The following is a 12,608-nucleotide window of genomic DNA, read 5'->3' as shown; positions in this document are numbered from 1 at the left end:
TCATCATAACAGTGTACAGTGTTTTATCCTGGCTGAGCGCGTTGTGTTCGATGTTTGAAGGCGTCTCCTATTACAAATCATTAGCTAACACTATTTTTCACTTACTCGGCAGCGTCTCGAAAAATGCAACGCTAATATGTATCATCCGCCTAGCATTATAGTACCAATGGATATGAATATCGTCATCTCATAGTGTGTAACTGTAGATAGATTTAATATGTTTGGAGTTTTTTTTTGTTTTTCCTATCAACTTGAATTAGGCATATTTTGATTTGTTCGTTTAGTGATTCTGTAAAAAAAAAAAATAAATATAAATGCCTTTCCTAAAACGCATGCGTGAAACTGTACATGATAAAGTCCTGATTTGTTCTATAATTTTCGAAACAACAGTTAAAATAAGCCGCAGTTGTTGCATGACGCTTCAATACTTAAATGTTAGTTTTGCTATCAGGTAGTTCATTTGTACATCATACCCAAAAGTAAATGGCAAATTATCGCTGTTTTATTTTTTTTCTTTCGTTAATAACTCATACGTTAACTTTCTAACTGTTATTATGTGAAATGGCACCTACAGTATAAACAGGAGCTCCTAAATCGTAATGAAGTTTTGGTCCAATGACTGAATACCTTCAGGAGCATAACTTTATAAGTGGTCAATGGAATATATTGGCTCTTACACTTATATTATTCCACGTACGCTAACGAACTAAAACAAAGGCTATCACGTTTGGAATAACTTCGTTTGGCATAATACCGTTTAGCATAACGTCGTTTAGCATAACAGATCACTTACCTTAGCTTACCTAAAAGCTATAGTCCTGGGGTGTCCTTTGCTGTATCAAGCATACGTCTCCACATAACTCGGTCGATGACTGCTCGTCGCCAGCCACTCAAGGCACGGATGCTTCTGAGATCACCCAAGTGGACCCCCGATCCACCTTGCTCTCTGCGCTCCTCTTCTTCTTGTACCAGTCGGATTAGATTCACGAATCATTTTCATTGGGCTGTCGTCCAACATCCTTATGACATTCCCAGCCCATCGTAAACGTCCAGTTTTAGCTGTCCATACGATGGGTGGTTCTCCTAGCAGCTGTTGCAATTCGTGATTCATACTCCATCGCCACTGAGGGCGCGTTGGTCCTTTGTCAACATAGTCCAGGTCTCGTGGCCATGGAGAACAACCGGTCTAATGAGCGTTTTGTAGATGGTCAATTTCGTGCAGTGGCGTACTTTTCTCGATCGAAGGGTTTTCTGAGTTCAAAGTACGCACGATTCCTTGCCACAATACGTCTCTGAATTTCTCTGCTGGTGTCATTATCGGCGGTCACCAGTGAGTCCAAATACACGAACTCGTCTATCACTTCGATATCGTCACCGTCTATCAATATTCATGGTGGGAGCCGTAGTGTTTCTTCTCTAGAGCCTCTTCACCTCATGTATTTTGTTTTTGACGCATTTATGGCCAGTCCGATACGCCTAGCTGCAGCTTTCAGTCCGATGTAGGTTTCCGGCATCTGCTCAAGGTTACGTGTCACAATATCAATATCGTCAGCAAAGCCAAAAAGTTGTACGGACTTTCGAAAGATCGTGCCACTCGTGTCGACCCTCGCTCTTCGAATCACACCTTCCAAAGCAATATTGAACAAGATACAAGAGAGTCCATCACCTTGCCGTAGCCCTCTCCGAGATTCGAAAGGACTCGAGAGCGTCCCAGATATTCGGATGTAGCACATCACTCTATCCATCGTTGCTTTGACCAATTGCGTCAGTTTATCCGGAAAACCGTATTCGTGCATGATCTGCCATAGCTGTTCTCGATCGATTGTGTCGTATGCCGCTTTGAAGTCAATTAATAGGTGATGTCTTGGTACGTTGTATTCACGACAATTCTGGAGTACTTGTCTTATCGCGAATATGTGATCCGTAATTGCGTGGACTCCAGTAAATCCCGCTTGGTAAGGCCCTAAGAAATCCTTAGCTATTGGTGATAGACGACGGCAAAGGATTTGGGAGAGTACCTTGTAGGCGGCGTTCAGCAATGCGATTGCGCGGTGTTTGAGCAGCTCGCCTGGCAACTGGTCATAGCCCGCGGCTTTGTTGTTCCTCAGTTTGTCGATCTCCTCACTTATCTCCGACAGACCAGGTGTTGGGAATCTGTCGTCGGCTGAGCGTACACCCAGATTGATTCCTGTGCCGGTCTCTTCACCTTGTGCTTCGCCATTCAGATGCTCGTCATAGTACTGCTTCCACCTGTAGATCACCTCACGTTCGTTCGTGAGAAGATTACCACTGGTATCTCTGCACATTTCGGCCTGTGGTGTGTAGCCTCTACGTGAGCGGTTCACCTTCTCATAGAACTTCCGTGTGTCATTTACGCGGTACAGCTGTTCCATCGCTTCGCGATCTTGGTCTTCCTGGTGACGCTTTTCACTCCGGAAAACCGTGTTCTGTCTGTTCCGCGCCTGTCTGTATCGTTCCTCGATCGCTCTCGTGCGGTGTTGTAACATCCTCGCCCTTGCTGCATTCTTCTCTTCGACCAACTGCTGACATTCGCCGTCAAACCAGTAATTTCCTCGATTCGATAACCTCGTACCTAGTACGGTTGCAGCAGTGCTACTCACGGCGGACAGATAACATAACAGATCAACATACTGCTTAATAAAATTTGTTCTAATTTACTGTGATTTTGAAAGCTTTAATGCGGCTACGCGTAATCGTTTTTAATGACTTGCTGTCCGACCTCGGACTAAACTGAGGATTAGCCCCTAGCTTTGGGTAATCCATGCAAACGCCCGCAGAGATGATTTCTGCGGGAGCATTCCATTCGAATCAGTTCGACAATATCAACAGTTGTCTGTATATGTGTGTCTGTGGAACTCTCCACAGGACTACCCAACTATAACTGAAATTCACTCGACGATTTGCTCTATAACCGCCGTCATACTCGGTAGAGCTACGTCAGGCCCCGACTCCTAGGTCTACGATGGGTCCGCTGTTTCGACGAACAAATTGCTGTCGTTTCTCTAGCTACCACTGTACTCTACTCCTTCGCACCCGTTATTTCTCCTCCAACAACTTTTTGCATGGGAGGGTTGGCTATAAGCACAGAATCGGATCAGCGTAAATCAGGTAACGTGCACCCGGATCTACTTTCATCGATTTATCTCAACCAAATGCCTGAAAAAAAGACGTGTTAGACAGAGGGAAGCGACAGCATTAGCGCCTTTTCAAATCGGTGTCACCCTGCTATACTGAAGGAGTAGAAAACCGCTACTTCCAGTCTTAACGTATGTTCCGGTTTTCGCATCCGTGGACAATCTCAGTCCCAACACTAGGCTTAGAATCGTGTGCTTTGAGCGGCACATGTACGCTTTGGGACTTGCTTGCGGATACATGCTGCTTTCCTAGACAAGCCCCACACCTCACAGTGGCCTGAGAATTGGTCGTAAAGCCCTTAGACATAGTTCCTGCTGCCCCATCGTGTCGTATATATGTGTGTGTGTATATGTAAAATTGTTGAGTATTCCATTGTCCCAGATGTGGGTGGATCGATGAAAGGTCTTGCGGTCCCATATAAAATTCCTGAAATTCATCCGAATTCGATTGCCCGTCCCGGAATTACAAAGTGATATGTGCAAAGTAAAATGGAAATATGTGCACTAACTTTTCTCAGAGATGGCTGAACCGATTTTCACAAACTAAGATTCAAATGAAATGTCTTCTTTACAAAATTCCTAAATTTTATCTTGATATGACTTCTGTGTTTGGAATTACAGGGTGGTTAGGGTAACCAATTTGAATATAAAGATGTGTTTTCATACATGACTACACAAAGAGCTTCAATTTGCTTGAAAATTGTTAATAAATTTCTCTGGTTTGTAGATTTTCAAGCAGATGACCAAATAATTTCACTTCAGTTATACCAGACCCTGTCAGCTTGGAGCGAAATCAATCTTCAGTTCAACAACGCCATCGCACGGCATCACATTCAACATATCATGCCAATTGTATGGGTGCGCAGTGCTGCTATTTTGGCGCGCACGAATTTGACATTTCTCTCCCCTGCTTCTATGTACGAGATTTGATGCGGACTCGCCTGAGGGCACCATGTTCGCAAAAAAGGATGTTGCCAATGATTTGTTCAGGAAATGTGAGAGCTGGATATCTTGTTAATATGATGTCTTTGGTTATACACTACTATGTAAAAGTTTGTGTACGAGGCCGTGACTTATACCGTTGTATCTCCGGAACCAAAAGTGATAGCCAATTGATCTTCCAACTTGATTCTTCATATCCAAGAAATTTTAGTGGAGAGAACAATTCTTGAAAGGTGCACATACACATACATATTTTTTTATCTCACCGTGGTTTCTTGGAGCTCCGGTCAAGACTCGATTTTTCCAGCAATTCTATTAACTTTCTATAGAGAAGTCCAACACATCTTTTAGTTTTCAGTTCTGGAAGTACCGATTATAGTGATAAATAACACTAAACAGGCACGGTGGTAATTCGCTTTTTGTCGATATGGCGCTTTAAGTGCGATTCAGGCGGTATGTCTCCTTCCGTCACCGTCACCGGAACGTCAGCGTCCGTCAAAATTAATTGAATACTTTTTTTACCGGAACGTACACACGCGCCGGTCGTCAAGACGTTCCGTGACGGTGACATTGAATGTCTCCATAAGAATGCATGTAATGATTTTCTACGGTGATGATGACAGAGGATGACGGTGACGGAGGATGACGGATCGTCTGAATCATACTTTAAATCATCATCGCTAAGACATATTAGTATTGTTTGTTCAATTTGTCAACTTGGATTGCACGGACACTAGTTTCATAGACATTTTTAATTTTTCTTTTAAACATTTCTAAACTAAATATGTTATGACCAGCGTGCGTGTCAAGAAACGCACGCAATAAGCCAACTCTGTAAAATTCTTGTGTGTTCTCTATTTTTTAAAGCTTCATATTAAAGGTCACATTTCACTTTGTATTGATGCGTGACTCGTTTTCATTTCATGAGCAATTTCTTTCGCCGAGCACGCTGGATTCCCTTGATATTGTCAGTATCTTTTAAACGTTTTCTGATCCCGTACACAAATAGTGTAATAAATTTTAAATGTGATGGTTCTGGGAGTCGTTGTACACCAATAGCTAGGAAGTAAACGTAAAAATTGATTAGATATAAACAGAAGAGCTATTAAACAAAGAGAATCTGTCATTGGATTTTAGGCCCATTTGGAATGTTCACGTCACTATTTCAAACAGTGACATTGGGCTCTGTAACGAACTTACAACTATCCAGTGGAGTATCTAGAGGAGAAAGAAAGGGGCTTTCATTCCGGGAGCAAAGTTTTTAGGGTGACGGCAAACCAATCCTTGAGACTTGATGTTTTAAATAAATTGTCGCGATTCATTAAACCAGTTATGGATAGAGCGACCGGAGAAATTGTTCAGTACAGCTTGGCATCTGTGCAGTGTGCCTAAAATTATATTATACTATTGAATAAAAAAAAGTACAGTACAGTACAGTATTTATTGTAAATTTTGAAACTTACCTGACATTTTGTTCTAATACCTTAAGAAGAAACAATTTCACTTTAATTCAGTTAAAATTGTTTGGAGTTTAATATCGGAATGATGAGCTTATTCTGCCAGAATCTGAATCTATTGAGTCACAATAGCGTTGAAACGAATGCTGTTAGAAGCCAAAGTACAGGTAAGTGTTTTTAACTCGAAGCTATTCTTTCGTAGAGTGCCCTGCTTTTTACTCACCACAGGTATTCATATCCATTGCGCATTTCCCATTATTTAGAAGCAACACCATCATTGTCAAAATTTCTTTCATTCAGGGGGTCTAATAGTGGACATGCCAGAGTTGGCATCCATTCTCGTATCGGATCGAGTTTACCGGACGTACAAATTTCTTTGTGCCATTGCCAAGGGCATTCCGATCGTCGGACAGAAGTATCTAGAACAGGTAGAGATAAGTGGTGATTTCGTTGATCCGTGGAATTACATACTGGAAGACCGTGAGATGGAGCGACGGTTCAAATTTAATTTGAAGAAATCCTTAACGATGGCTCTGACCGGGAGAATTTTCCAAGATTACTCAGTGATTGTTACGACCAGTACTAAGCCACCCCCGGAAGAAATACAGTGTAAGATATCCGTCTAATTAGTACCTAAAATAAACCGATCATGTGGACATTTCTCTTTTTTCAGTGATCGTGGCCAGTGCAGGTGGACGAGTTATAAAATTTCCCACTCAGCAGCCGAAATATGCAGACAACATGTTCGTCGTTTCGGACCAAAAAGATAAGGATACGTGGCCTAAGCTGCGAGAACGATTTCCAGAGATCGAAATCATAAGCACCGAGGGTTTTATGCTGTCAATTATGCAACATTACAAAAACTTCCGCAGCTATCGACTAGTATGACATTTTTATGAGTAGCCTCAAGGAAAGCGCTTCATTACATTGTCCAAGTATGACCATCACAAAACTAGATAATGGTTGTAGGATTGGAGTACGCTACGATCCGTGTTCACCGTCGCAGTGTAGGTTTACGCTTTTTTTTGTTTGGCGTATGCTACCTTTGTTCGAAATGTAATCAGTTTGGCAGTTTTAGTTGATAACGATTGAAATAAAATAACTTTTATTTAAAATCCTTTTTTTATTAGTTTTTGTAAGTTTATTCAAAACTTAAATCTAATTTCGGTATAAGTATAATTTTTAGCAGGTGTACACAAAATTATTATGTATTTATCGGATAAAAATCAAACTTGTAGAGAAATTTTACTGATTATTTATTGGAGGTTGCTCTGTAAAACCCCGGGTTGACGATTCAATGCATAGGGCGCTAATCTTACAAGCTAGTGTCAGTAGGATCGTAGCACTAGCCTTCAATGATTATGTACGCTATGAATCGGCTGCGAAGTCTGTTGAAACTGAAATGTCAAATTCCACAAAAGCAATCTAATGCCAAGACTTTACTTTGTTTTTGTAAAACACACGACACTAGCTTCACGTCATCTATAGGATTATGCACGATTTGTTTTTGCCTTTCTCATATAGAAAGGTTATGCAATCACTTGAAAAACCGACTAGTGAAAATTGTGTCAATACCATTCGACTCAGTTCATCGAGCTGAGCAATGTCTGTGTGTGTGTGTGTGTGTGTGTGTGTGTGTATGTGTGTGTGTGTGTGTGTGTGTGTGTGTGTGTGTGTGTGTGTGTGTGTGTGTGTGTGTGTGTGTGTGTGTGTGTGTGTGTGTGTGTGTGTGTGTGTGTGTGTGTGTGTGTGTGTGTGTGTATGTGTCAAATAATCTCACTAGGTTTTCTCGGAGATGGCTGAACCGATTTTGACAAACTAGGATTCAAGTGAAAGGTCTCGTGGTCCCATACGGAATTCCTGAATTTCATCCGGATCCGACTTCCGGTTCCGGAATTATAGCGTAAAGTGTGTTCAGTATTGTACACCGTCACTTAAACCGGCGAAGCAAAACACGTGAAAATTTTTCTAAACTGGTCTCAAAACTACACAAATCGATAGTCATTATCAGTAGGCAACTAAACAAACCGATTCCGGCTAACCTGGTTCCCGGTATCCGATTCCGGAAGTACCAGAAATAGTGGTCATATGTACCAAAATGGATCTCACTCACTTTTCTCAGCGATGGTTTGACCGATTTCCACAAACATAGATTCAAATGAAAGGTCTCGTGGTCCCATACGGAATTCCTGAATTTCATCCGGATCCGACTTCCGGTTCCGGAATTATAGGGTAAAGTGTGTTCAATATTGTACACCGTCACTTAAACCGGCGAAGCAAAAAACGTGAAAATTTTTCTAAACTGGTCTCAAAACTACACAAATCGATAGTCATTATCAGTAGGCAACTAAACAAACCGATTCCGGCTAACCTGGTTCCCGGTATCCGGTTCCGGAAGTACCAGAAATAGTGGTCATATGTACCAAAATGGATCTCACTCACTTTTCTCAGCGATAGTTTGACCGATTTCCACAAACTTATATTCAAACGAAAGGTCTTTCGGTCCCATACGGAATTCCTGAATTTCATCCGGATCCGACTTCCGGTTCCGGAATTATAGGGTAAAGTGTGTTCAATATTGTACACCTTCACTTAAACCGGCGAAGCAAAAAACGTGAAAATTTTTCTAAACTGGTCTCAAAACTACACAAATCGATAGTCATTATCAGTAGGCAACTAAACAAACCGATTCCGGCTAACCTGGTTCCCGGTATCCGGTTCCGGAAGTACCAGAAATAGTGGTCATATGTACCAAAATGGATCTCACTCACTTTTCTCAGCGATGGTTTGACCGATTTCCACAAACTTAAATTCAAATATATGGTGTTTCGGTCCCATACGGAATTCCTGAATTTCATCCGGATCTGACTTCCGGTTCCGGAATTATAGGGTAAAGTGTGTTCAATATTGTACACCTTCACTTAAACCGGCGAAGCAAAAAACGTGAAAATTTTTCTAAACTGGTCTCAAAACTACACAAATCGATAGTCATTATCAGTAGGCAACTAAACAAACCGATTCCGGCTAACCTGGTTCCCGGTATCCGGTTCCGGAAGTACCAGAAATAGTGGTCATATGTACCAAAATGGATCTCACTCACTTTTCTCAGCGATGGTTTGACCGATTTCCACAAACTTAAATTCAAATATATGGTCTTTCGGTCCCATACGGAATTCCTGAATTTCATCCGGATCTGACTTCCGGTTCCGGAATTATAGGGTAAAGTGTGTTCAATATTGTACACCTTCACTTAAACCGGCGAAGCAAAAAACGTGAAAATTTTTCTAAACTGGTCTCAAAACTACACAAATCGATAGTCATTATCAGTAGGCAACTAAACAAACCGATTCCGGCTAACCTGGTTCCCGGTATCCGGTTCCGGAAGTACCAGAAATAGTGGTCATATGTACCAAAATGGATCTCACTCACTTTTCTCAGCGATAGTTTGACCGATTTCCACAAACTTATATTCAAATGAAAGGTCTTTCGGTCCCATACGGAATTCCTGAATTTCATCCGGATCCGACTTCCGGTTCCGGAATTATAGGGTAAAGTGTGTTCAATATTGTACACCGTCACTTAAACCGGCGAAACAAAAAACGTGAAAATTTTTCTAAACTGGTCTCAAAACTACACAAATCGATAGTCATTATCAGTAGGCAACTAAACAAATCGATTTTGGTTATCCTGGTTCCCGGTATCCGGTTCCGAAAGTACCAGAAATAGTGGTCATATATACCAAAATGGATCTCACTCACTTTTGTCAGCGATGGTTTGACCAATTTCCACAAACTAATATTCAAATGAAAGGTCTTCCGGTCCCATACGGAATTCCTGAATTTCATCCGGATCCGACTACCGAATCCGGAGTTATAGGGTGCGTATTAGAAGAGTTTGTGTGTCATGTTAGTTGGTGGCCGTACGAACCAACTTCGATTATACCGGTTCTTGGGTTCCGGTGCCGGAAGTGCATATAATAGTGAACCCATTTCGTTTTCTTAAGGATGGCTTACGCAATCAAAGCACTGTTTTATTCTGTATGTTATGCATAAACAGTCACTTGGTTTCCTTTAAAAATCGAAGAGAAAATTTTTGAATAGAATGCCACAATATTATATGTACATGAGAAAGGCATCATCACACCACTAGGTGGATTAAAACAGGTTTTTATTCACTTTTTAAGCATTTGATTGATTAAATGATTATAAGGTTTATTTCGCCTTGCATTTAACCATCAACTTTTTCAACGACAGAAAACGTACCAAAACGACCGGAGACCGTAGTTTTAATGCAGCCCAAGAACGAATCTTCTTTTTTATCCAACTAGTTAACAGTGGTAAAGTTGGTTCTGGCCAAATGAAATTAGGTGTAACACCAGCTCTAGTCAACTCATCAGCCCATTCTTTTACAGTAATATCTGAATGGCCGGGTACACATAGGAAATAAAAAGCATTCGAAATGCTGAGATCTTCGAATTGAGTTCGAATTGCTGAGATCTTCGAATTGAGTTCGAAATGCGATCAATAACTTCGACCATGATTTTTTCAAATTGAATGCTTTTGATGCTACCTGGTTGTCGGAACAAAAATCAATTCATTTAATACAGATTTTCTGCTGAAGTATTTTCTCATAAATAAATAACTAGTTGATTCTTTTACAATTTATTTGGGATTGAACTACTAGTAACAATATGGTTTCATTTTTATGCATTCAAAAAATTACAAAGAACAAAAAGCCATACCGCTTCAAATAGAATTTCATATCAAGTGTGACTCTTGCTTTGACTTGGAACTTGTAGCATTTGAAACTAGTTCCACCAAAAAAAACCTAACATTATTTCTCCAGACTACCAGGAAACAAATTGCGAGTGGATTATCGTGCTGCCATTGGAGGCATTGAGGGCATTCCACCTGGGCCGGCGCCAACAGCCGATCCCGGACCAAGTAGAACCTGCTTCTGCTGCGTTTTTTGCATTTCTTCCATCTGGGCTCTTTCCACCTCGAATACGACCGGCGCGAACAAAATCATTGAGCTGGTGAAGAAGATCCACGATGCGTTACAGGTGAGCTTGTACAATGTTTTCACGCTGGCGACAGATAAATCTGTAACGGCTCCACTAATAGTTCGTACCGGTTGTGGAAACATTTCTGTGAGACCCCACAACCGCTCGGCTAGTGTCTCGTCGGGTTCCTAAAAAGCAGTAAAAAAGAAATATGTTCAAATCAAATTTAACATTACCTATAAACATTCAACGAAGTTTTTCATCACTGTTAAAGAAAACCCTAGTTTCTACAGTATTTCACCAATAGTGAGTAATTCAAATCAACTGAATTACTATCTTCTATTTTTTCGAGGTGAACATCCAGCCAAATGTTTCCTTTAGCTTGAATGAAACGAAACAAATAATAAGCAATAAGTGCTCAATGTGTGTTCTTAACCACAACGAAAGGCATAGATATTGAACTTGTTAGAATGCGATAGCACTACTTACGTCATCATAATCATCATCCTTGCTTTTGCTTACGGCAGATGTGGGTTTGGCTGACGTCTGAGGCTTGGTTGCTGCATTCGAACCCGATGCCGGTTTCGGGAGCTCGACCTGTGGTAAATCTTCTAACTGAAATGATAATTACCCACGATTTATCTTGTTGCATAACTGAATACACCGGATTCAAAACACAAAAACCATTTAACTGGAATCGATCGATTTTTCGAACTTTAGTAAAATCATATATTATAACCAAAAAACAAATTTTCCCGGTTGCTACAACCTACCGTGGCCTGTTTACGTTCCGGAGTGTCGTCCTTGCTGTTTCCAGCCGATTCCATTCCACTATCTTTATCTATCGAAAGTTCGTCTTCGTCCACTTTATCAACCAGTACAACTTCTGGGTCGGAATCCATTCACGAAAATGCTATGAATTATATCGCAAAAAACAGGATAACTAGATCGGTGTCTATTTTTGTTTCTACAATCAACTGTACTTTTAAAGTTTATCTGTTGCAGTATATTTATTTAACTTTAAGGTTCGAAACAAAATTCGATTCAACATTAGAGAAAGAAGTTTCAACGCACTTCAATCTGAAAACACATGCAAACGCAAGATTAAGGATGAAATCGATTCCGCAGCAAGGTATTTCGATTCTAAAGGTTTGTGTTTTATGGCATGTCAATTTTTTATGTCATGAAATGTTCCATCATTTTTCTAAAAGGGCGTGATCCCGCTCGACGCTACCCGCATACGCATGGCTGCCAGATGGCTGACTAAACGCTGCCAGCTGGAAAAATATGGCTGGCAGACATTCTGGTGACCGACTGCCTCACCGCTGCCAGAAATACAACTCAAACGATACAACCGTATCCACCAGGATTTTTCCACATTGAAATCTTTGACATTTTCAGCGAAGGTGAGAGAATGAAAACGCTCGGCTAACTTGGATACAGGCGACTTTGTTTTGTCAAATTGGATTTGACAACCGTCACTGAATCAATTTTGGTAGCCTTCTGGTGGCCATGGCTGCCCAGGTAGCCAAAACGCTATGCGGGTAAATCCGACAGAAATGTGTTGACCAGCGTTGTCAGGTCATTTTTCAATTGTATGAATTATGCAAGCATGCCCCTTTTCCACATTTTTCGCAAAAACAAAGAAGGCTTCACTTGACCTCGATTACTGTGAATTTAACACAGCGAAAAGTGCACAAATCTAACCAAACTGTTCTAGATTTGCACTAAACTGAGGATATTTCCTTTCGATTTGCGAACAACAAATCCTAATAGTTCTTCAGAAAACTTTTAGAGCCATTAGAACGACTGATTTGGTGTAATGCTCCACCGTTGCTTTTTCATCCATGCAAATGACTGGCAGCTGTGACGTAATCGCTCTTGTCGGAAGCGAAACTAGCTTCGTCGATTATTTTATTTCGGATTTGCATAATTTATTGAAAGAAACTATCAATATGCTGTAGGGATTCGTTTCTAGCATTCAGAAGGACCAAATTGAGGAACTCACTACGATATTCACCACTTTTCGGAAAACTGAAATTGCCATCTCGT

The 12,608-nt window shown here is 40.9% G+C and overlaps 2 protein-coding genes across 7 annotated transcripts in view; one reads left to right on the top strand and one right to left on the bottom strand.

Moving 5' to 3' along the window:
- LOC131434402 (uncharacterized protein DDB_G0284459-like) overlaps window positions 1-6,669 on the top strand; it is a 35,096-nt gene extending 28,427 nt beyond the window's left edge. For 4 of the 5 annotated variants that reach the window (XM_058601069.1, XM_058601070.1, XM_058601072.1 and 1 more), the window contains exons 7-8: window positions 5,855-6,163; window positions 6,228-6,669. In XM_058601069.1, coding sequence (XP_058457052.1) covers window positions 5,855-6,163; window positions 6,228-6,442 — 524 coding nt within the window. In that variant the 3' untranslated portion in view covers window positions 6,443-6,669. Of the gene's footprint in view, window positions 1-112; window positions 258-5,854; window positions 6,164-6,227 lie in introns of those variants that run through there. The other variant, XM_058601074.1, reaches the window with a different exon arrangement.
- Window positions 6,670-10,199: 3,530 nt separating this feature from the next.
- On the bottom strand, window positions 10,200-11,695 carry LOC131437644 (mitochondrial import receptor subunit TOM22 homolog). Of its 2 annotated transcripts, XM_058607121.1 has the most exons (4): window positions 11,540-11,695; window positions 11,330-11,469; window positions 11,046-11,171; window positions 10,200-10,744 (listed from the first exon to the last, which is right to left on the bottom strand). In XM_058607121.1, exons 2-4 carry the CDS (start codon window positions 11,456-11,458, stop codon window positions 10,427-10,429), a joined length of 573 nt encoding a protein of 190 aa, XP_058463104.1. In that variant the 5' UTR covers window positions 11,459-11,469; window positions 11,540-11,695; the 3' UTR covers window positions 10,200-10,426. The 2 variants fall into 2 exon arrangements, with proteins under 2 accessions (XP_058463104.1, XP_058463102.1); XM_058607119.1 differs by having other exon boundaries at window positions 11,330-11,679.
- Between the last annotated feature and the right edge of the window lie 913 nt (window positions 11,696-12,608).

This window comes from Malaya genurostris, chromosome 3, assembly GCF_030247185.1.
Source record: "Malaya genurostris strain Urasoe2022 chromosome 3, Malgen_1.1, whole genome shotgun sequence".
Taxonomy (NCBI): Eukaryota; Metazoa; Arthropoda; class Insecta; order Diptera; family Culicidae; genus Malaya; species Malaya genurostris.
This window is presented reverse-complemented; position numbering and strand designations above follow the sequence as displayed.